This window comes from Loxodonta africana, chromosome 4, assembly GCF_030014295.1.
Source record: "Loxodonta africana isolate mLoxAfr1 chromosome 4, mLoxAfr1.hap2, whole genome shotgun sequence".
Taxonomy (NCBI): Eukaryota; Metazoa; Chordata; class Mammalia; order Proboscidea; family Elephantidae; genus Loxodonta; species Loxodonta africana.
In genome coordinates this window covers 130,610,391-130,631,674 of record NC_087345.1, presented here as the reverse complement: position 1 = coordinate 130,631,674, position 21,284 = coordinate 130,610,391, and the positions used below count along the sequence as shown (strand labels likewise).

General features: G+C 42.1%; 1 protein-coding gene across 4 annotated transcripts in view; it reads left to right on the top strand.

The window, feature by feature from the left end:
• The first annotated feature begins 1,274 nt into the window (after positions 1–1,274).
• Positions 1,275–21,284, top strand: part of CLEC2D (C-type lectin domain family 2 member D) — a 35,688-nt gene continuing 15,678 nt past the window's right edge. The window contains exons 1-3 of one of the 4 annotated variants that reach the window (XM_064284642.1): positions 1,275–1,457; positions 9,504–9,723; positions 20,624–20,737. In XM_064284642.1, coding sequence (XP_064140712.1) covers positions 9,648–9,723; positions 20,624–20,737 — 190 coding nt within the window. In that variant the 5' untranslated portion in view covers positions 1,275–1,457; positions 9,504–9,647. Of the gene's footprint in view, positions 1,458–8,789; positions 8,919–9,003; positions 9,724–20,623; positions 20,738–21,284 lie in introns of those variants that run through there. The other 3 variants (XM_064284644.1, XM_064284643.1, XM_064284641.1) reach the window with 3 other exon arrangements.

Sequence of the window (21,284 nt, the reverse complement as noted above, 5' to 3'; positions counted from 1 at the left end):
CTCTCACCTCCTCTAGCAGGAAATTTACCTTCATTGTTTATAGGGTCGCTATGAGTCAGAAGTGACCCGACAGCACTGGGTTTGGTTTTTTGGGTTTTTTTTTATGTCTCAAATGTACACCTGTGGAAGCCGCAGTCTAGAAATCAAATGATATATTACATTATGCAAGTCTACGGCAAAAGGCCCTTTAAGGTGTGAAAAAGCAAAGATGTCACTTTGAGGTCTAAAGTGCTCCTGACCCAAGCCATGGCCTTTTCAGTTACCACATATGCATGCATATGAGGACAAATAAGGAGGACCAAAGAAGAATTGATGCATTTGAATAATGGTGTTGGCAAAGAATATTGAATATACCACTGACTGCCAGAAGAACACACGAATCTGTCTTGGGAGAAGTACAGCCAGAATGCTCCTTAGAAGTGAGGATGGTGAGACTTTGTCTCAACTACTTTGGACATGTCATCAGGAGGGACCAGTCTCTGGAGAAGGATATCATGCTTGGTAAGGTGGAAGGTCAGCAGAAAAAAAGGAAGACCCTCAAGGAGATGGATTTGGCACAGTGGCTGCAACAATGGGCTCAAACACAGAAATGATGGCGAGGATGGCGCGGAACAGGGCAATATTTGGTTCTGTTGTATCTGCCAGGCTGTCCTTGGAAACTCTATGGGGCAGTTCTACTCCGTCCTATAGGGTCGCTATGAGTCGGAATCGACTCAAGAGCACTGGGTTGGGTACCTAAGTTTGCTATGAGTCAGAATTCACCGTCGTTAGGTGCCATGGAGTTGGCTATGACTCATAGCGACACCTCCCTGTTACACCCGGAAGGGAAATACCTGGAACAGCTAACCATTCCTCCTCACCTACCTCATTTTCCCTAAAATACCAACAACGAAAAATCTTTTTCGAATCAGGGAAATGACTTCCTGGGTCTCAGTCACCTTCAAAGACTTGCAGTTTCTCTTTCTTTTTGCCCCACCCCCTTCGATTCCCAGTGCCTAGCTCCCAGGGAAGATTTAGGAGAAGCAATTTCTTGGGCTACAGGTCAGTTGGAGGTTTTTAAATCTGTCAGAGGTAAGTGGTCTGCGTCCCTTTTCAGGTCTAATTCGTGTTTTGCATGGTTGTCAGCTCCAGGGCACAGGGGGGAGGGAGGGAGAAGGAAGAATCGGCTGTTGCCTCCTGGTGGCGCGTTTCCTCTTCTATGACACCCTGCCTTCCCTCTCGGTGCAGACTTGGGCTGATCACCCCTGCACTTTCTACTCTGGGAGTTGACTCCTAAGGGTTGTAGTAACTAGACCCTTTTACCAACCTAGCTGTAAGGGTTTCTAAAGCCTCACTGCTCACTGTGTGGTCCCACCATCAGCAGCATCAGCCTTACCTGGGAGATGGTTAGAAATGCAGAACCTCAGGCCCCAGCCCAGACCAGTGTGTCTCAATCTCCAATTTAACAAGATTTTCAGGTGAGTCTTAGGCGCAATAGAGTTTAAGAGGTCCTGCTGTAAATGACTCAGCCTCCTGATCTGTTATTTTCTGGTTTTAATCTGAGGTCCCTCTAGCTGCCTGTGTGGGCCGTGGGAAAGGGGATTGAGTGGGGGAGCAATGGACATTCATGCTGTTCGTCAGAAGTTTGAATTTGATGTTTGTGCGCACAATTGAAGGTATTTGTCCATAAAGACATGGAGTAGTGATTTCTAGAGTGAAATTTGCAGTGGATCCGAAGACCTATTCGTTATCCATCGGAGTTAATTTTATAACGGTAGTCAGCAGAGGGCGCTGCAACCTCTTTCTTTTTTGTCTATGGACTTAAGCTGAAGCCAGAACGTTTAATGTTATTGGTGAAACCCTTAAATCTACATTATTTTGTTGATGCACCAATACCTATATGTGAAGGTATTATTTTCTTGACCGTATAGGTGAGTAAAGAGCAGAACTCAACTTCTGTTTCGCAACTCAAAACTCGGGCTCCTTTCGCAGCCTACCGCACTCCTGATTGCTGTTGTAATACCCAAAATACGAACCATGTGGAGAAAGATGAACGAAAGCAAAACTTTGCCTACCTCACAATTTGGTCTATGGTTGCCCCTAGTATTTAACCAGGTGGCCCTACTCCTACAAAGCCCAAAGGGATCTGACACCTTTATGTCTTCTCAGCTTCATCTCTTATCACTTACCGTTCTTCACCCTTGCTTCTGCTGCCATGCTGATTATATTATGTCCACAAAAACTTCTCTCTGTTCCTAACACATACCAGCTCCTTCCTGCCTTAGACCCTTTCTTTGCTCCAGGTAATCCTATATCTGGTATGCTCCTGCCTCAGATCTTCACATTCTCCGGGAGACTTTCTCTGACATTCAGTCTAATGTAGCCTCCCGGATACTCTATCAATTCCACCTTTATAATATTTAACACTACCTGAAAATTACTTTCCTTTTATTGTCTATTTAGTTATTGTTCTCCTCATCCTTGCTAGAATGGGAGGTCTAAGACAGCAAACAGTTTTCCCATCTTGTTCGCAGCTCTTTGGTGCCTGGTGCATAGCAGGCACATAATAAATCCGTATTGAATAAATGAATGTATGCATTTTCAAGCAATGCAATGGTAATGCCTTGTACAGTGTTATAAGTTATCAATGTACTGTATTGTTATGCAGAGAACATTGTGCCCTGTTACAAGTTATCAATGTTCTGTATCGTTATGCAGAAAACACTGTGCCCTGAAACACCTGCACAGCTTGTAGGTGCCACTCTACCTGAACTAGCTTGAAACCTACTAGGCTAGACTGAGACTAAAGGACAACCAAACCTCAAAACCAAACCCATCACTGTGGAATTGATTCCAACCCTCGGCGACCTCGTGTGCTCCAGAGAAGAACTGTGCTCCACAGGGTTTTCAATGTCTATAATCTTACAGAAGTAGATCACCAGGCCACCAGGCCTCTCTTCTGCAGTGCTTCTGGGTGGGTTCAAGCCACCAACCTTTTGGTTAGTTGCCCAGCATGAACTGTTTGCATCACCTAGGAACCTTAAATGAAAGCCAACAACTCCATCTGTGTCACTGTTGTTGAATCATACAGCATAGTAGTTAACGTATGGGCTTTGACGTTAGACAGACCTAGGTTTGAATCATAGCTCTGCTGCTTAGTATACAAGTAAGTAAGAAAAAGTTATTTAACCTTACTAAACCTTGGTGGGAATAATGTCTACTTAATGTCATTGTTTTGAGAATTAAATGAGATAAGAATATTACGGTCAACATTTTTCAAAGTGCAGTAACACTTCAATGTATAATGAAGGACCTGTTTTCCTCCCAATCCATCGCAGGTCAATACTTTTATAAAATACAATAAAAATTAATGGAAACAGAAATGAAATTTTTTTAAAAAGCAAAGATATACAAAGCAGAATTTTTTTTTTTTTTTATTTTGAAGTATGTTTATCAGATTCAGAAGTCATAAAATTATGTTTTGGTTAATTAGAATAAACATGTTGTTGTTGTTGGGTGCTGTCCAGTCAATTTCAACTCATTGCCACACAACGTGACAGAGTAGAATTGCTGCGTCTGGTTTTCTAGGCTGTAATCTTCACAGAAGCAGATCACCAGGTCTTTCGGTCTTTTTCCTGTGGAGCCGCTAGGTAGGTTCGAACTGCCAGTCTTTCTGTTAGTAACCAAGTGCTTAACTCTTGTGCCACCAGGTCCTTAGTATAAACATAATGTAGAAAAAAAGGAAGAATTACAAAAACTGTGTACTTTTAGATAATTATCATAAAGAATTCCTATTAACTTCGAACTTTGACATTTTGAAATGGAAACTAATCCCAAACTTTAGCGGTCAAATTGTCTTCCCCATTTTAAATTCCTGTGACTACACACTTTGAATGAATATTATTTATATGGATATGTAAAGTTTGTAATACGACAAATAAGCTTGTTAGATTGGATTGACAACAGCACTCTGCCTACAGAAGATAAAGGGTATCTAAACGCTTTCCATTTCATTTTAATAACAGTCATAGTAGGGGAACCAGTTTCAAGGAGGTATGAGTACCTGGGTGGCACAAACACTTAAGCACTGGACTCCCAGCTGAAAGGTTCACAGTTCAAACCCATCCAGAAGCACCTCTGGTGATAGACCTGGCTATCTGCTTTGGAAATGTCACATTCTTGAAAACCCTGTAGAGTAGTTCTACTCTGTAGACGTGGGGTTGCTGTAAGTCGGAATCGACTCAATGGCAACTAACAGCAACAAGTTGAAGGAATGGAAGAAGAGATTTTTCAATAATTTCAGCAAGCTGAGGCTATTTATTTTTAAGTCTTATCCAAAAGGATACAAATAATGCTGTTTTTTAAAATGTATCTTCAATAATTCATCAGTAACCATTTGCAACAAATTATTCTGTGAAGTTTATAATTAATTTTTATTAACCTGAAAAAATGAAGTAAATGGATTTCAGATTTTATACACAGTTGGATTGTAGTTGAGAAAATAACCGCAACATACCTTACTTTTTAATGTAGTCCTAGTTCACATGACTCATACCCAGCTCACTGAGTTTGACCACACCAAACTAGTCTCTATCCTGTTCCACAAGATGGATCCACTGACTACTCACTTGGATATCATGGATATGTCAAGTTGCTATCAAAGTTTTTAAAAGCTCTCTCAGTAACTGTACTTAACTCACCATTGCCCAGTATGACCCAATTTATGGATAGCCACTGACTCAGCAGGCACACTTTGAAACAAGCTCTAACACAAAGAGCTCAATAAATTTTAACTGCTAGTAGGGCTTTTTATTAAAATGCAGCCATCTAGAGCTTTGCTTAATATAGCTATCTTCCATACAAACAGTTGAAGTCTATTTACTTAAGAGGTAATAAACCAAAAACCCTCTGCTGTTGAGTCTATCTGGACTCATAGAGACCTTTTCGGTCAGAGTAGAATTGCCCCATAGGGTTTCCAAGACTGTAATCTTTACCATATCGTATAGTATTTTCAATTGCCTAGTCTGCATGAGAAAGCTGGACAATGAATAAGGAAGACTGAAGAAGAATTGATACCTTTGAATTATGGTGTTGGCGAAGAATATTGAGTATACCAAAGACTGCCAAAAGAACAAACAAATCTGTCTTGGAAGAAGTACAGCCAGAATGGTCCTTAGGAGCAAGGATGGCAAGACTTCGTCTCAGCTACTTTGGACATGTTGTCAGGAGGGATCAGTCCACAGAGAAGGACATCGTGCTTAGTAAAGTAGAGAGTCATTGAAAAAGAAGATGACTTTCAAGGAAATGGATTGGCACAGTGGCTGCAACAATGGGCTCAAGCATAACAAAGATTTTGAGAATGGCATCGGCCCAGGCAGTATTTCGTTGTGTTGCACATGGGGTTGCTATTAGTGGGAACCAATTCGACGTCACCCAACAACAACAATCTTTAGGGAAGCAGACTGCGCATCTTTCTTCAGTGGAGCAGCTGGTGAGCTCCAACTGCCCACCTTTCAGTTAGAAGTAGAGCCGCTTAACCGCTACACCACAGGGCTGTTTTAGCTAGTAATCATGAGAGAGAAAGGTTAGACACAGCTTCAGTTGAAGAGAGATTCCTAAAAGGTCCCTTAGTGTCTCCTTGAGACAGAGCCCCCACCCACAGTGCTGCATTAAAAACCCCGTTTACTTAGCTTCCTCCCCCACAGCGTTGTATTAAAAATCCTGTTTCCTTTGGTAGGCTTCCTCCCCCTCCCCCCCCTCCAGCTTTGCATTTCAATCTTGCTTTTGCTTGGAGGTTGTATGTAAACCCCATTGTGCCTGCTTTGTATGATTGAGAATGTTCCTGTATGTTCCTGTATGAACTCCCTACTTATAAACCCCTTTAAAAGTAGCTTGGCTGCTCTCCTGGGGAGCAGTCTTGGCAGCAGCAGCTCCGTTTGACTCTTTTTCCTTATACAATGAAATGAAGGTGCCTTTACTGTTCTCCCCCCTCAGGCTTTGGTTTATTGGCCAATATGAGTCATGCTGAGTAAGAACCTGGGATTTCTACCTGGCAACATCCTTATTTGTGTGACCTTGTCTTTATATAGGACAATACTGCATAATTAGAACATTGCCCTTTTTATGAGAACAGGAGCATTTTGATTTCAGTTACGGGAATTAGCAGTCCTATGTTCATGAATTAATTTCTTTTTTCTCTCTATGTATAATAGGCATGGCACTTACATCACATTCACTGTGATGATACCTCTCAAAAACATGGCCAACATGTAAGACTTCACACTTAGATTCTTTTATGCCTGCCTACTGGAAAAAGGAAGGAAAAAGTGTGAATGTTACATCATCATCAAGCACTCAAACTCACTCATTTTCCACAGAAAATTTTCTTAATAAGAAGTATATTAGAGAGAGCTATCCAGGGTTGTTATTTTTTAAGAAAAATGTACACGTTGGCACTTGTGATGATTAATGTTATGTGTCAACTTGGTTAGGCTATGATTCTCAGTGATTTGGCAGACTCTAAGTAACTGACTTCCGTTTTGTGATATGATGTGAACATCCAATCAGTTGGAAGAGCAGTTTCCTTGGGGGTAGAGCCTGCCTCCAGTATATAAACGGATTTTCTGGCAAACCTCACTCTTTTTTTCTCGACATTGCATTCTTCTCATTAACTGGATGTAAACCGCAGAAGTCTCTGGCCTGCCTCCTGACCTGCAGATTTTGGGTTTGTCAGCTCCTGCAACTTCGTGAGCCAGTAGAGATCTTCAGCCTGTTGTCTGACCCATGGATTTGGGACTTGTTAGCCCCCTCAATTCCTTGAACAATTTCCTTGAAGTAAATTTCTCTCTACGAAGTCCTGGTAGTGCACTGGATAAGAGAGCTTGGCTGCTAACCAAAAGGTCAGCAGTTCGAGTCTACCAGCCACTCCCTGGAAACCCTGCTCTGTCCTACAGGGTGGCTACGAGTTGGAATCTACTCGATGGCAATGGGTTTGGCTTTTATATCATATATGCTTCACTGGCTTTGCTCCTCTAGAGAATCCAGAGTAAGACACCTTCCATCGCTGAAAGATAAAACCATTTTTACTCCAACTAAAAGTTGAGAAACACTTAAAGTAATAATGAAGCATAACCCATGTTTTTGATGGGTGGGTAACTTCCCTATTTCCAAAAAATAACTGACACAGGAAAGAGTAAGTTAGAGCTTAAAAAAAATGAATTAAAATAGAAAAGTAGAAAAGGACAAAAACTGATCTCCCAAAAAGGTACGAGTTAAACTACTGTATAAAATTAGCATGATCCATCTATACAGCAAAGTATTTGTTACATAAGCAATAAACTGTGATATTAACACAGCATGTGCTTTCTTGTGCTTTCTGAATGTGATAGTCAAAACGTGGAACTACTTCTTGAGGCAATACTTCTGAAATGCTACAGGAGGGCATTTTATTGTCACCTAAGAAGATGATTATCTTACTGTATCCTGTGGCAGTAAGCATGTATCCTTCTTGTGTTTATAAGCAGTGACAAATTATATGAATGTAAATTAAAGTAGGGGGAGTATTATGATATGGCTTTGCCCGAAGGTCATATTGATGTTTCTCTTGTACATAAGAAAAAAATTAGATTTTGTTTTAAATTCCAATCTAAGATCTTTTGCCCTTAGGGTAGAGATCTAGATGTTTATAATCAGTCACTATTGTTTTTTCTTTTTTGAAATGTCATCTTTTAAGTTTATATATGTGTATGTGTGTATACATGTATGGAAACCCTGGTGGTGTAGTGGTTAAGTGCTACTGCTGCTAACCAAAAGGTTGGCAGTTGGAATCCTCCAGGCACTCCTTGGAAACTCTATGGGGCAATTCTACTCTGTCCTATAGGGTCGCTGTGAGTCAGAATCAACTCGGCGGCAGGGGGTTTGGTTTTTTTTTCTTTTTTTTTTGGCATACATATATATTGCTGTTTCCATATTTTATATTATCTTCTTGCCTTCTATTAAGGTAAAGTTGTTTTTTTGTTTGTTTTGTCAGCTGCCTTCTATTGTTACCTCCATGATTATGTTACCTTCTAGCACAGGTTGTCACTTCAGCTGCTCATAAGGATAACTTGTGCGTCCCAGCCCTGGCCTTCTCATTCACAGTCTTCCGCACAGTGCAGATGTTGTTTGGGTTTATTTTTAGTTGACTCTAACCCACAAAGTTCCGATTTGAAAGCAGTGCCTGTGCTGTAAATATCTTTAAAATTATATTTACCACACGGCAAGGGTAAAAAATGGATAAAAAATCTCTTTAACAACGTTACTGTGGACATAGCAGAGCAAGCTGTAGCTATCAGCTTCAATTCTTTTTTCTTTATGAGTTGGTGTTTTAATTTGCTTAGTCTCTAGTGGTTTCTAAGGTGTCTTTTGTCAGGTAAGTGTATAAGGGGCTTTGGCAGCAATTGATCTTTCCTCAGGGTCAGTAACTCAGCTTACACATCTCAGAGCACAGTTACCAGAACCTGGTGTATGTAACATCTGTAATATCTGGGCTTTAAGAGTTTTAAAACAAAAATCATATTAAGTCAATAATAGAAATTGTTTGAAGTTTATTGAATATACAATTTGCAAACCCCGGTAACATTTCGACTAGACTGTCAAAAATGTTCGTAAGCGGAGAAGAACTGGGTCTCGAGAAGAAGCCAAAGAACCAGAACGCGCTTCCTTGTTTACTCTTCTACCCGCCTCTTCTGCGCCGCTGGCGCCACCAGGGGAAAAAAAAAAACAAAAAACAAAAAACCTAAAGAAACAGAATCGAAAGCAAATTTCCGGCCATGGTAGTGCAGGCCTAGGCGCAGCTCGGGTCTCCAGCGGTCACCTCCGAGTCTGGCCCGGCCCGAGTGGGGCGCCCCTGCTTCCCCTGGGTGTGGGCTGGGCGGTGGGTTCGGGAGGCACCCGCGAGGGTAAGGCTCCGGGGCGGGAGGAGGGACGCGAGCTACCTGGCAGGGAGCGGGGAGGGCGCCGGGCTGAGGAGCAGCAGCGGGCCCCGGGGCCCCGAGAACCTCCAGGCAGCAGCTCTCCCCGCTCCCGGGTTGGGCTGAAGGAGGAGCCATCTTCAACAGAACTCCAACAATGGGAGAGAAGGAGGCTTCGCCGAGATCTGACCAGGCTAGGACTCCATTAGGGCCCAGTGTCATGAAAATTAACCATATGTTTTATTTGTTTGCTTTTTTTGTTTCGTTGATTCAGGCAGTGAAGTAAATCTGATTTCTGTTATTCTGTCTTGGCAAGAGAGAACAACAACTTGGCAAAACAAAAACCGCTTCTCTAAGGAAATTTTTCCTTTATAATTCTAAAGCTTGTATCAGCGTCATTGAGTTTATTTTGCTTACAACGCACTTAACTTTGTGTATGGTATTACCGCTCTAATAATGGAGTGCGCAGGACTAGATTCTTTGTGTCTCATACATGGTTGAGGCTCAGGAAACATTTATGGTTTTGACATATTTCTACAACTCACTCATATCTAAAGCTGTTGTGTGTCCTAGAGTTCATCGGACTTAGAGCGACAGCGTAGCCTGCTTCCGAGGGAGTTGCCAAGACTGATGTTTACGGAAGCTGTCACAGCAGTATCGGTTTCCAGTTCTCATGGACAAGCAACTACTTTTTAGAGCGCTCCTCTAAGTGAGAAGATGTCAGATGTGGAGACTTCGTCTGACAGGTCACAAAGTGACCATGCATTGGTAGAGCACTACCTGGAAAAATCAGGTAATGCAACTGATGAAATTTGAAAAGATAAAAGGACAGGGTTGGGGTTGCGGTGGGAGCCTTTCTTTCACAGAAGCGCCTTAGAAACTGCATTTTAGGCAAGCTAGCACTGTGGTTTTTAGCACTCCACAGTCCATCTCCATAGAAGGGGGTACGTTTTGGAGGGATGAGGGAAGGGGATAGGGTGGGAGGAGAGATGTATTATTTTTACTCATTTACTGCATTGCTGTGTAGATTACCTAAACGTTTCTGGGGCGGGAGAAATAAACAGTCAATTAGATTACAAAAAGATGAGGAAAAAAATGCTCTTTGTGTTTATATCCTGAGTCTTCTCTTTTACGTGGGTCCCTGGCAACTTGCACCCCAGCAGGTCGCATAATGTGAAATAACAGGTCTTTTCTATCTTAGAGTGATGGCAAAGTCAGAGATTCCAACGGTGTTGTAATTTACGCACTAGCAAAAGGTACCTCAGCAAAAGCTGGGACTTATGGTTTGTAGATTCTTTGTAGTTTAAAATGACAGGTGGGAGTTCAGGGTTGGAGGTTGGGGGACTGAGCCAGCAAATCCTTTAACATGTTCAGTTTGTGGTAAATTTGACGAGAAAGAGGAACAATGTAATGGGTGTATGTTTGTAGTTCTATCTTCTGCTTGATAAAAATACACACACACATATGTATGTATGTGTATATATATATATGTTTATGTATTTTCTTTTCTTCTCCCCACCTCCGTCAATTTTATTTTTTGTTTGGCAGCAGAGGATATTGGATTCCTTGAAAAACAGGGTTTGTATTTACAAAACAGGAAGTTCTTAAGAACTTCTCATTTCCAGCTAAGCCACGTAATGGAAAAAACAGAATGACCAGTCAGAATGTTACACGTTGGAAATATGAAATTTATATGTGGAAATATATGTTTTTGTAAGTTAAGTTTTGTGGATCATGCTACAAAGAATTAAAATTAAATGAGTAATATGGTTCATTACTTTGTTCTTCTAAGAGATAATTCCTAATACTATTTTCACCTAGAAATTTGAAGGTTTTTGTATTGAGAGTGTGATACAAACAGTATATGAAAAGCAGCATGTGAATTTGGGGGGAGATAAGAAGGAGACACAACATAAATATACAAGAAAAGTAAGGAAGAGAGCGAAATAGGACATGATACAAGGCAGAATGTTACCAGCAGAAGCTAGATATGGGGAAATAAAGGTGAAGAGAAAAGAAGGAATTTTAGATTAATAAAAGGGGCAAGTAGGAGATTTATTGGAGGTATTTAAGTAGAGATTTACATCTTGCCCTTTTAATATTGGAAAAAAGTTATGAAAGTCATGATATACTGAGTCTTTAAGACACTTTTGTTTTAACGTAGGATTGACAAGAATGAAGATAAAGCTTTTTACATGGAGACAAAATCCAAATGACATTGTTTACCACTTAAGACCATCCCATCCTATATTTCACTCATTCCTCCCTTTTTAGAATTTAACCATACTCTCTGTTACCCTGGGAGATGTATGTGAAATGGAGGAAATGTAGTGGTTGAAAATTTTTTTTTTCTAAAATATAATTTACATTCAATAAAATTCACCCCTTAGGTGCACATTTCTGTGAGTTTTGACAAAGACGTACAATCATGTAAACACCATTACAGTCAAATAGAGAACTGTCACATAACCCCTCAAAATTCCCACATGCCCCTTCGTTCTCTTTCACTGTCCTGCCTCCCAGCTTTTGGAAATCCTGTTTTCTGTTCCTATACTTTTGCTTTTCCAGAAAGCCATATAAATGGACTGCTACAGTAGATAACTTTTGAGTCTTACTTTTTTCACTTAGCCTAATACATTTGAGATTCATCACAGCATAGATTCACGGGGATGGAAAGCAAGCATTTTATGAGTGGTTCACTAGGGTAATAGCAAGTAGTGCCACTCTTATTTCCATCCCTTGTTTCCTGGACCCATAAATCCTGGCTATGGGAGAAACAGCACCATATATTGGATGGTGGTTTAGAGCATATACAGCCTCCTGGAAAACATTGCTCCAATTCTGCAAGATGTTGCCACTTCGTTGATGCTGTAAATGTGTCTTAAGAAGACCATTCCATCATTCTGTCAAGCCAGCTGCCTCAGTATGATGGGACGCATGGTAAGACCAGTGAATTCCATGAGCATGGGCCCTTTGCAGCACTTCATTTGCTGTGAACTGAGTCCCTTGGTCCAAGGCGATGCTGTGTGGGACAACAATATGATGGTAGCTAAGACATTCTGTAAGTGGACAGATGGTAGTTTTGGCAGAAACATTGCATGCAGGGAAGGCAAATTCATATCCAGAGTGTCTATTGCACTGAGAACAAAATGCTGCCCTTTCCATGATGGAATTTGTCCAATGTAATCAACCTGTCACCAAGTTGCTGGCTGACCACCTCGAGGAATGGTGCCATTTCGGGCACTCAGTGTTGATCTCTGCGGCTGCCCAGTTGGGTACTCAGCAGTGGCTGTAACCGAGTTGACCTTGGTGAGTAGAAGTCCATGTTGCTGACTTCGTGCATAACCTCCATCCTTCCAACCATGGCTACTTTGTTCAGGAGCCCATTGGGCAATGACAGGAGTGACTGGGGAAGGAGGATGACTGGTTTCCACGGAATGTGTCATCTTACACACTTGATTATTAAAATCTTCCTATGCTGAGATCACCCATTGGTGAGCATTCAAATGAGACACAGATATTTTCACTTCTTTGGCCTGTTCAGAGAAGTCTGTCCACATTCTCTTCTCCCTACCTCCTTGTCTCCAATTTTCCACACGTTCCTTCTAAGTCCCTGACAATCCAGCCAAACGATTGGGCACAGCCCATGAATTAATATACAGTCACACATCTGGTCATTTCTCCTTCCAAGCGAAATGACCGAACACATGCGTTGCTCAAAGTGTTGGCCATTGGAGGGATTTCCCTTCACTACTCTCCTTCAGTGAGGTCTCAGAAAGGGGCTGTAGTGCTGTCCATTGTTGAGTGGTGCCTGCATATCGTGCAGAACTATCTTGTAAACCAGTCACAAGTTTTTTTTCCTCAGTTAACTGATCATAAGGAACCCTGCCTCCCCTCACAAGGCCATAGGTGCAGACTGGGAGATGGAAGTTAATGTGACAACAGTGAAGACCAAGGGCATTTGGGCCACTTCCTCACGTAACTTATTGTGCCTCCAGGTCCTGCTCAGGCCCAAGCTCCCACATACCATGTCCATTTAATGACGAAGTGCTACTATGCATGACCAACTTTATGACTCTGTCAGTCAGACAACGCTCAGTTCAAGATGGGCAGCTCAGGCTGCGTGGTGACTTGGTGACCTATGGTTGGGCATTCAGTCTTTACTAAGGCCCAGTAGGAAGCCAAAAACTGTTTCTCATGAGGAGAGTAGTTACCTGCAGAGGATGGCAGGGCTTTGCCCTAAAATCCTGAGGGTCTGCCCTGTGGCTCACCGATAGTGACCTGCTGAAAACTCCAAACAGCCCCTCTATCTGTCACTGACACTTCAAGCACCATTGGATCAGTTGGATCATACGGCCCAAGTGGCAGAGCCACTTGCATGGCAAACTGAACCTATTGGAGAGCCTTCTCTAGGTATGGACACCACTCAAAATTAGCAGCTTTTAGAGTCACTTGGTAAATAGGCCAGAGTAGCACATCCAAATGAAGGATATGTTGCCTCCAAAATCCAAAGAGGCCCACTAGGCATTGTGCTGCCTTTTTAGTTGTGAGTGGGGGCAATGCAATAACTTATCCTTCACTTCAGAAGGAATATCTCAACATGCCCCACACCACTGGACCCCTAGGAATTTCAGGGAGGTGGAAGGCATCTGAGTTTTTGTCAGATTAATCTCCTGCCCTCTAGCACACGAATGTTTTACCAATGAGTCCAGAGTCATTGACACTTCGTTACTAGGTCCAGTCAGCATAAAGTCACCAATGTAATGGAGCAGCGTGACATCTTGTGGAAGGGAAAGGTGATCAAGGTCCCTGCAGACTAAATTATGACATAGGGCTGGAGAGTTGATAATATCCCTAAGTAGGACAGTGAAGTTGTATCACTGGCCTTGCCAGCTGAAGACAGACTGCTTTTGGTGGTCCTTTGAAACAGGCATGAAGAAAAAGACATTAGCCAGATCAATACCTGCATACCAGGTACCACCAAAAAAAAAAAAAAAATCCATTGCTGTAGAGTTGATTCCAACTCACGATGACCCTATAGGACAGAGTAGAACTGCCCAGAGAGTTTCCAAGGAGCAGCTGGTGGATTCAAACTGCCAACCTTTTTTGGTTAGCAGCCAAATGCATAACCACAATGCCAGCAGGGCTCCCAGGAGATGTATTAATTTGTTCAAGCAATGAAACTACATCGGGAGCAGCAGCTGCAGTTGGAGTCACCGCCTGGTTAAGTTTTCGATAATCTGCTGTCATTCTCCAAGGTCCATCTGTTTTTTGCACAAACCAGAGATCCAATGTGGGGTTTCTGCTAGTTGCTAAGTATATCTATTCCAGTTATGCATTCTTTAACTGCAGAAATCACTACAGGATGGTTTCGGGGACCCACTGGACCTACTGTGAGAGCTAAAACATGAGCTAAGACTCCATTAATAACCTGAGGTCCATATGCCCCCATTCTGACTGGTGGATTACTGTGACATTTTGGGAATCCTGGAATTAGTGTCAGTTCAGAGCCAGTATCCAGTAATCTCTGAAAAGTCTGATTTTTTTTTCTTTTCTGCAATCAGTAGTTACTCTCATAAAAGGCCATAGATCCCTTTGAAGAAGACTGGGAAAAAGATTAACAGTATAAGTTTTTGGCAGTGTAGTGGGGTCCTTCCTCAAGGGAATCTGGCCTCCTCTTTATTTAAGGAGTTTGGGTCTTTAAACTCACTAAAGTCTGGGAATTGATTGACGCGTAGTGACTCTGTATTCTGGCAATTCGAGTTAGACTGCTGTTCACTAGACCTAGAATTCTTTGCTTGTACAGATCACGTAGTAGATTTCCTATCTATTTCACTTCTAGGGACACCATGACTAAGTAGCCAACACCATAGGTCCATAGGAATCAGACTGTTCTAATTACCTCTTTGACTCTGTTGACCATTATTGTAACCACACCCACCTTGTCTTTATCGATTGAGGGCTGCCCCTTAGCCTCTACCACCACGGGGTCCATTCAGCCCCATTGTAGGTAGGTGTGGTAATTCAGTTAGGGCAGTTCCCACTGTCAGATCTGACTTATATAAAATCGCAATCACAGCAGTCTTCAAGGATACTGGGGCTCCCTTCACAAATTTGTTCCTCACTGTTAAGGTAAAATGTGTGTCCTCTGGAACCCCCATGTGTGGGTCTGTGGGCTAACCTGATAAATCTACTCAAGCATGCCAATTTCCCTAAGCCTTTGGATACCTTCTTCTACAGTATACCGAGTCAGGTCTGCTACTTCAGCTTGATTTAGTGTTGGCCACTGTGTAATCCATGCCTCAGCAACTCAACCAAGTAAACTATTAGGTCCTTTTCTAACCTCTCAACTGAAACATTGAATGAAGAATCTGTGCTTAGTAGGCCCATACTGGTAAACACAGACTAATCCATCTTTATGTTCCTTGCACCGTTAACAGCCATTGCCACACATATTCCTCAGGTTTCTGCTTGTACATATTAGAAAAGTCAAGCAATTCTTTTAGAGTGTAGTGTACCTCCTCCTGGGTCACACTTTATACTTCACCTTTTGGATTTTGCTGGGATTTAAGGTCTAGAAACCAAAAAGGGTGGTGAGGATGTGTTTTGAGAAGGTTCAACATTTTCCTGTAAGGGATCTGCCTCAGGTGATATCCCAGGCAATGACTCAGACAAAGACTTTTCAGACACACCTGGGTTAATCTCATCAGATGGGGGTGGAGGCGCTAATGGTTTTATTGGGGAGGGTGGTTTAGCAGGCTAAAAAGGAGTAAACTCTTCAGATGGGAGTGAGAGGGCTGGTTCTGTTGGCAGGAGTGATTCAATGGAATTAGGGGCTCAGGGTCCTCAGCTTCCTGATTATCTGTCCGTATATCCCAATCCCAAGTTCCAGGATTTACCCCAATCCCAAGTTTCAGGATATCATTTCTTCCCAAGCAATGCCCTCACTTTAACTTCAGACAACTCTCAAGGCTGGCAATTGAGTTGGTGTAATTCAGCCACTGTTATGGTAAGACTGATTTTGTTGGTTTTTGTCAATGTCATGTCTATTACTACAAGAAATAAGGCTCTCCTTTAGGGCACAAGTGGAAACATAGAAGTCATTTATGTGGTGCTTGAGCTTTGACTCTGAAGCCCTGAGCTCATCTCTTTCTTTCACCACTTTGTCTAGTGGAAGTAAGACCAATCAACCAGCTTCCTTATACTTCTCATTATGACAAACTTGTAGAAAGGTATTAAACATGCTATTGCCTAGAACCTCTCCTCTCACCAATACCTGATCTTTTGTTGGTGATATTTTGTGTATTTCTATTGCCACTTCACTCCATGAACTAGCAGTGACCTCTTTGCCACTGGAAACCGTGGTGGCATAGTGGTTAAGCACTACAGCTGCTAACCAAAAGCTCGGCAGTTCGAATTTTCCAGGTGCTCCTTGGAAACTCTATGGGGCAGTTCTACTCTGTCTTGTAGGGTGGCTATGAGTCAGAATCGACTCCATGACAGTGGTTAGTGGGTAATTTTTGCTACTAGAAGCAGAGTCATCAACATCTTTAAAACTAACCAGACCTGAGAATCAATTTAGAAAACTCATCCTTACGATTTTGTTTCTCTAGAACCACTCTTGGTACCAAATATCTTAGGCTAAGTTTTGTAGAGAAGCAAAACCAATGAAGCATTGAGATAAATACATACATACACACTCACACACACACACACACACACACGTATATATATATATATATAGTTGTTGTTAAGTGCCATCGAGTCAGTTCCAACTCATAGCGACCCTGTGCACACAGAACGAAACACTGCCCGGTCCTGTGCCATCCTTGCAATTGTTGTTATGCTTGAGCTCATTGTTGTAGCCACCATGTCAATCCACCTTGTTGAGGGTCTTTCTCTTTTCCGCTGACCCTGTACTCTGCCAAGCATGATGTCCTGCTCCACGGACTGATCCCTCCTGACAACATGTCCAAAGTATCGCGATCCTTGCCTCTAAGGAGCATTCTGGCCGCACTTCTTCCAAGACAGGTTTGTTCGTTCTTTTGGCAGTCCATGGTATATTCAATATTCTTCACCAACACCACAATTCAAAGGCGTCAATTCTTCTTTGGTCTTCCTTATTCATTGTCCAGTTTTCACATGCATATGATGTGATTGAAAATACCACGGCTTGGATCAGGCACACCTTAGTCTTCAGGGTGACATCTTTGCTCTTCAACTCTTTGAAGAGGTCCTTTGCAGCAGATTTGCCCAATGCAATGTGTCTTTTGATTTCTTGACTGCTGCTTCCATGGCTGTTGATTGTGGATCCAAGTAAAATGAAATCCTTGACAACTTCAACCTTTTCTCGATTTATCATGATGTTGCTCATTGGTCCAGTTGGGAGGATTTTTGTTTTCTTTATGTTGAGATGTAATCCATACTGAAGGCTGTGGTCTTTGATCTTCATTAGTAAGTGCTTCAAGTCCTCTTCACTTTCAGCAAGCAAGGTTGTGTCATCTGCATAATGCATACACATATTATACACATACATAGAGGGATAGGGAGATTTATATCAAGGAAATGGCTTATATGGTTGTAGTTGCTGGAAGCCCCCAAGTCTGTGGGACAGGCTGGAGGCTTCTCTTGACTCATGTAGCTGCAGGGGTTGATAAGCCCAATATCCTGACCATGGATGCCTGAAGAATCCCAAGATTAGCAGGCAAGCTGCTAGGTCAAGTCCCAAGAACTGGACGTCACATGAACAGGAGCCATATGCAGGATCAAGAACAAACAAAAGCCAGCCACCCTTGCCAGAAAGTTCACCTATATTGGATATAGGCCACACCCTCAAGGAAACTCTATTTCAACTGTTTGGCTACTCACAGCAGATCTTGTCATGGAGGCAATCACATTATATCAGATCTCATCAGGGAGGTAATTACATCACTATATGACTGCCAAACTACATCATAACTCCAAAGCCCTGAGAATCATGGCCCAGCCAAGTTGACACACAACCTTAACAATCACAGAGCCCTTTGTTAAGTTAAGGAAGGTCCCTTCAATTCCTGATTTGCTGACAGTTGTCATGGATGAACATGAAATTTTTTCACATAGTGTCTTAGTTATCTAGTGCTGCTATAACAGAAATACCACAAATGGGTGATTTCACAAATAGAAATTTATTCTCTCATAGTTTTGGAGTCTAGAAGTCTGAATTCAGGGTGTCAGCTCCCAGGGAAGGCTTTCTTGTCAGTTCTGGGGGAAGCTTCTTGACAGCAATCTTTCCCTGGTATAGGAGCTTCTTGGGGGAGGGATCCCAAGCTCAAGGAATACTCTCTGCTCCCAGTGCTTTTTTCTTGGTGGATTGAGGTTCCTCTTCCCTTCTGCTAGATTTTGACTAGATTCTGCTAGCCAAAAAAGATTGACTCAAGTTACAACCTAATCCTGTAGATTGAATCCTACCTCATTAACATAACTGCCCCTAATCTTGCATCGTTAACATCATAGAGGTTAAGATTTATAACACATAGGATAATCACATCAGATCGAAACATGCTGAACAACCACACAATACTGAGAATCATGGCCTTGCCAAGCTGACATACATTTTTGGGGACACAATTCAATCCGTAACATTCTACCCTCTGACCCCCCAAAATTCATGTCCTTGCCACATGTAAAACACATTCACCCCATCATATCATCCCAGAAGTCTTAAATCAACTCCAAGTCTGAATTCCAAAAACTCCTCTTCATCTGTGAAATCTAGAATACAAGTTATCTGCTTCCAAAATACAATGGAGGAACAGACCCAAGGTAGGTATTTCCATTACAAATGGGAAAAATTGGAGAGAAAGAAGGGATAACAGGCACCAAGCAAGTCAGCAGGATACATTACTTCTCAAGTCTTGAAAATAATCCTCTGTTTTCTGAGAACATTTAGGCAATGACCCTGCCCTTCAGACTCTGGATGTTGGTCACACTCTTCAGATTCTGGGTGGAGACCCCCGGCCCTGGGCTTCAGCTCCATTTTCTAGACCCACTGGAACAGCAACTCTGCTCCCTTGAATTTGGGCTGCCCCATTCCCCTAGTCTGTCTGAGTGGTGACCCTACCCCTTCAGCTCCCTCCAGGCCCCATTCTTCTGCCCCTTTGGCATGGCAGCTCTGCCCCCTCAGTTTTGGGCAGCAGATCTGGCTTTATCATGCTGGCACTTTAAAACTCTTCCAGCCTCTACCCATTACAAATTCCAAAATCGTTTCCACATTCTACATTTCTGTTATAGCAGCACCCCATTCCTGGTACCAAATTCTGTCTTAGTTATCTAGTACTGTTATAACAGAAGTACCACAAGTGAATGGCTTTAACAAACAGAAATTTATTCTCTCACAGTTTAGGAGATGAGATGTCTGAATTCAGGGTGCCAGCTCCCAGAGAAATTTTTCTCTTTGTGTTGGTTCTGGGGGAAGGTCCTTGTCATCAATCTTCAATCTTCCCCTGGTCTAGGAGCTTCTCAGTGCAGGGACCCTGGGTCCAAAGGATGCACTGTGTTCCCGGAGTGTCTTTCTCGGTGATATGAAGTCCCACTTCCTTTCGGCTTGATTCTCTGTTTTGTATCTCAAAAGAGAGTGACTCCCTGTAAAAAGATCAGATTTAATGGCCTGACTGAAACTAGAGGGACCCTGGAGGTCATGGTCCCTGGACCCCTTGTTAGCCCAAGACTGGAACCATTCCCGAAGCCAACTCTTCAAACAGGGATTGGACTGGACTATAAGACAGAAATGATACTCATGAGGAGTGAGCTTCTTGGCTGAGGTAGACACGTGAGTCTATGTGGGCAACTCCTGTCTGGAGGCGAGATGTGGGGGGGACGGGAGCTGGTTGAATGGACACGGGGAGTATAGGGTGGAGAGGAGGAGCCTGCTGTCTCGTTAGGGGGAGAGCAGCTAGGACTACATAGCAAGGCGTGCATAAGTTTTTGTATGAAAGACTGACTTGATTTGTAAACTTTCACTTAAAGCACAATTAAAAAAAAAAGAAAGAGATCTACTCAAGATACAACCACTACGCCACCAGGGTTTCCAGGATACAACTAATCTTGTAATTGAGTCTTGCTTCATAACATAACTTTCTCTAATTCTGCCTCAGTAACATCATAGAGGTTGGGGTTTATAACACACAGGATAATCACATCAGATCAAAAAAGGGTGGACAACCACACAATACTGGGAATCATGGCCTAGCCAAGTTGACATACATTTTTGGTGGACACAATTCAATCCATAACACATGCTTTTTCTGCATTTATTAAGAAGATCATGTTTTTATTCTCTCATTCTGTTGGTGTACTGAATTACACTTGATTAATTTTCTAATGATTCCCTCAATATGTCTAATCAGGTCTCAAAATTATGGAGGTAAATCTGGATTATTTATATGTTTCATTTTCATCCAAATTTTTTCTCTTCACTTTTTGTTTTTTGGTCTCTCATTAACTCTTATTCCAACAGTTCAAGAAGAGGCCCTTATCTCTAGTCCTCTTTGGGCCATGGCTGTTCTTTATGGAGCAAGACTTTACATGAAAGACATTGGCAGTAGGTCCAATGGCAATTGAGGTCCAGTTGAGCTTAGAGGTTAATTCTCTGGTAACCTCAGATATTTTTTTTTTCTCCCTAAACCCTTTATAATGACATTTGTGTTTTACAGGTAGAAGAAGATGGCAAACAAGTACATTCCCTGTAACCTTTGCCCAAATTTTGTGTTGCCTCCTCATTATATTCCTAACCTCAACTGTTTTTGCACTTTCTGTTATCATAGCAGGTAAGTTACTTATTCTCCAAATTTTACGATGTTCTCTACACATTTATATTATCAGCACATATTTATTGAGCTCCATTATGTGCCAGGCACTCTGTGAAGTGCTTGAGATATTTCAATGAGCAAAACACACAAAATTCTTTGTTCATAGAACTTGCACCCTAGCAGAAAAACTCACAAGTAATAAACTTAATAAAGACGCGTATGGGTGGAACAGTTTGCAGTATATGTAGGTTGGCCAATATAGCAAAGCCCTTGAGAAATCTTGAAGGAGATGAAGGAGTTAGCCATGTAGCTACCTGGTGAAAGCATTCCAGGCAGAGAGAACCAGTAAAGAAAAAGCCCTAAGGAGGAATCTACCTGGCTTATTTGAGAAACAACAATGAAGCTGATTTAGCACAAGTATACTGAGGAAAAAGAAGAGTAATAAGATAGGGTGCTGGAGAGGTGACAGGCATATGTAGGTCATTTAAAGACTTTGTTTTTTTTTTTTTTTTTTCCCCAATCTCTAGGTGCAATGAGGAAGTTTAGGGGGTTTTAGGAGAGGAGT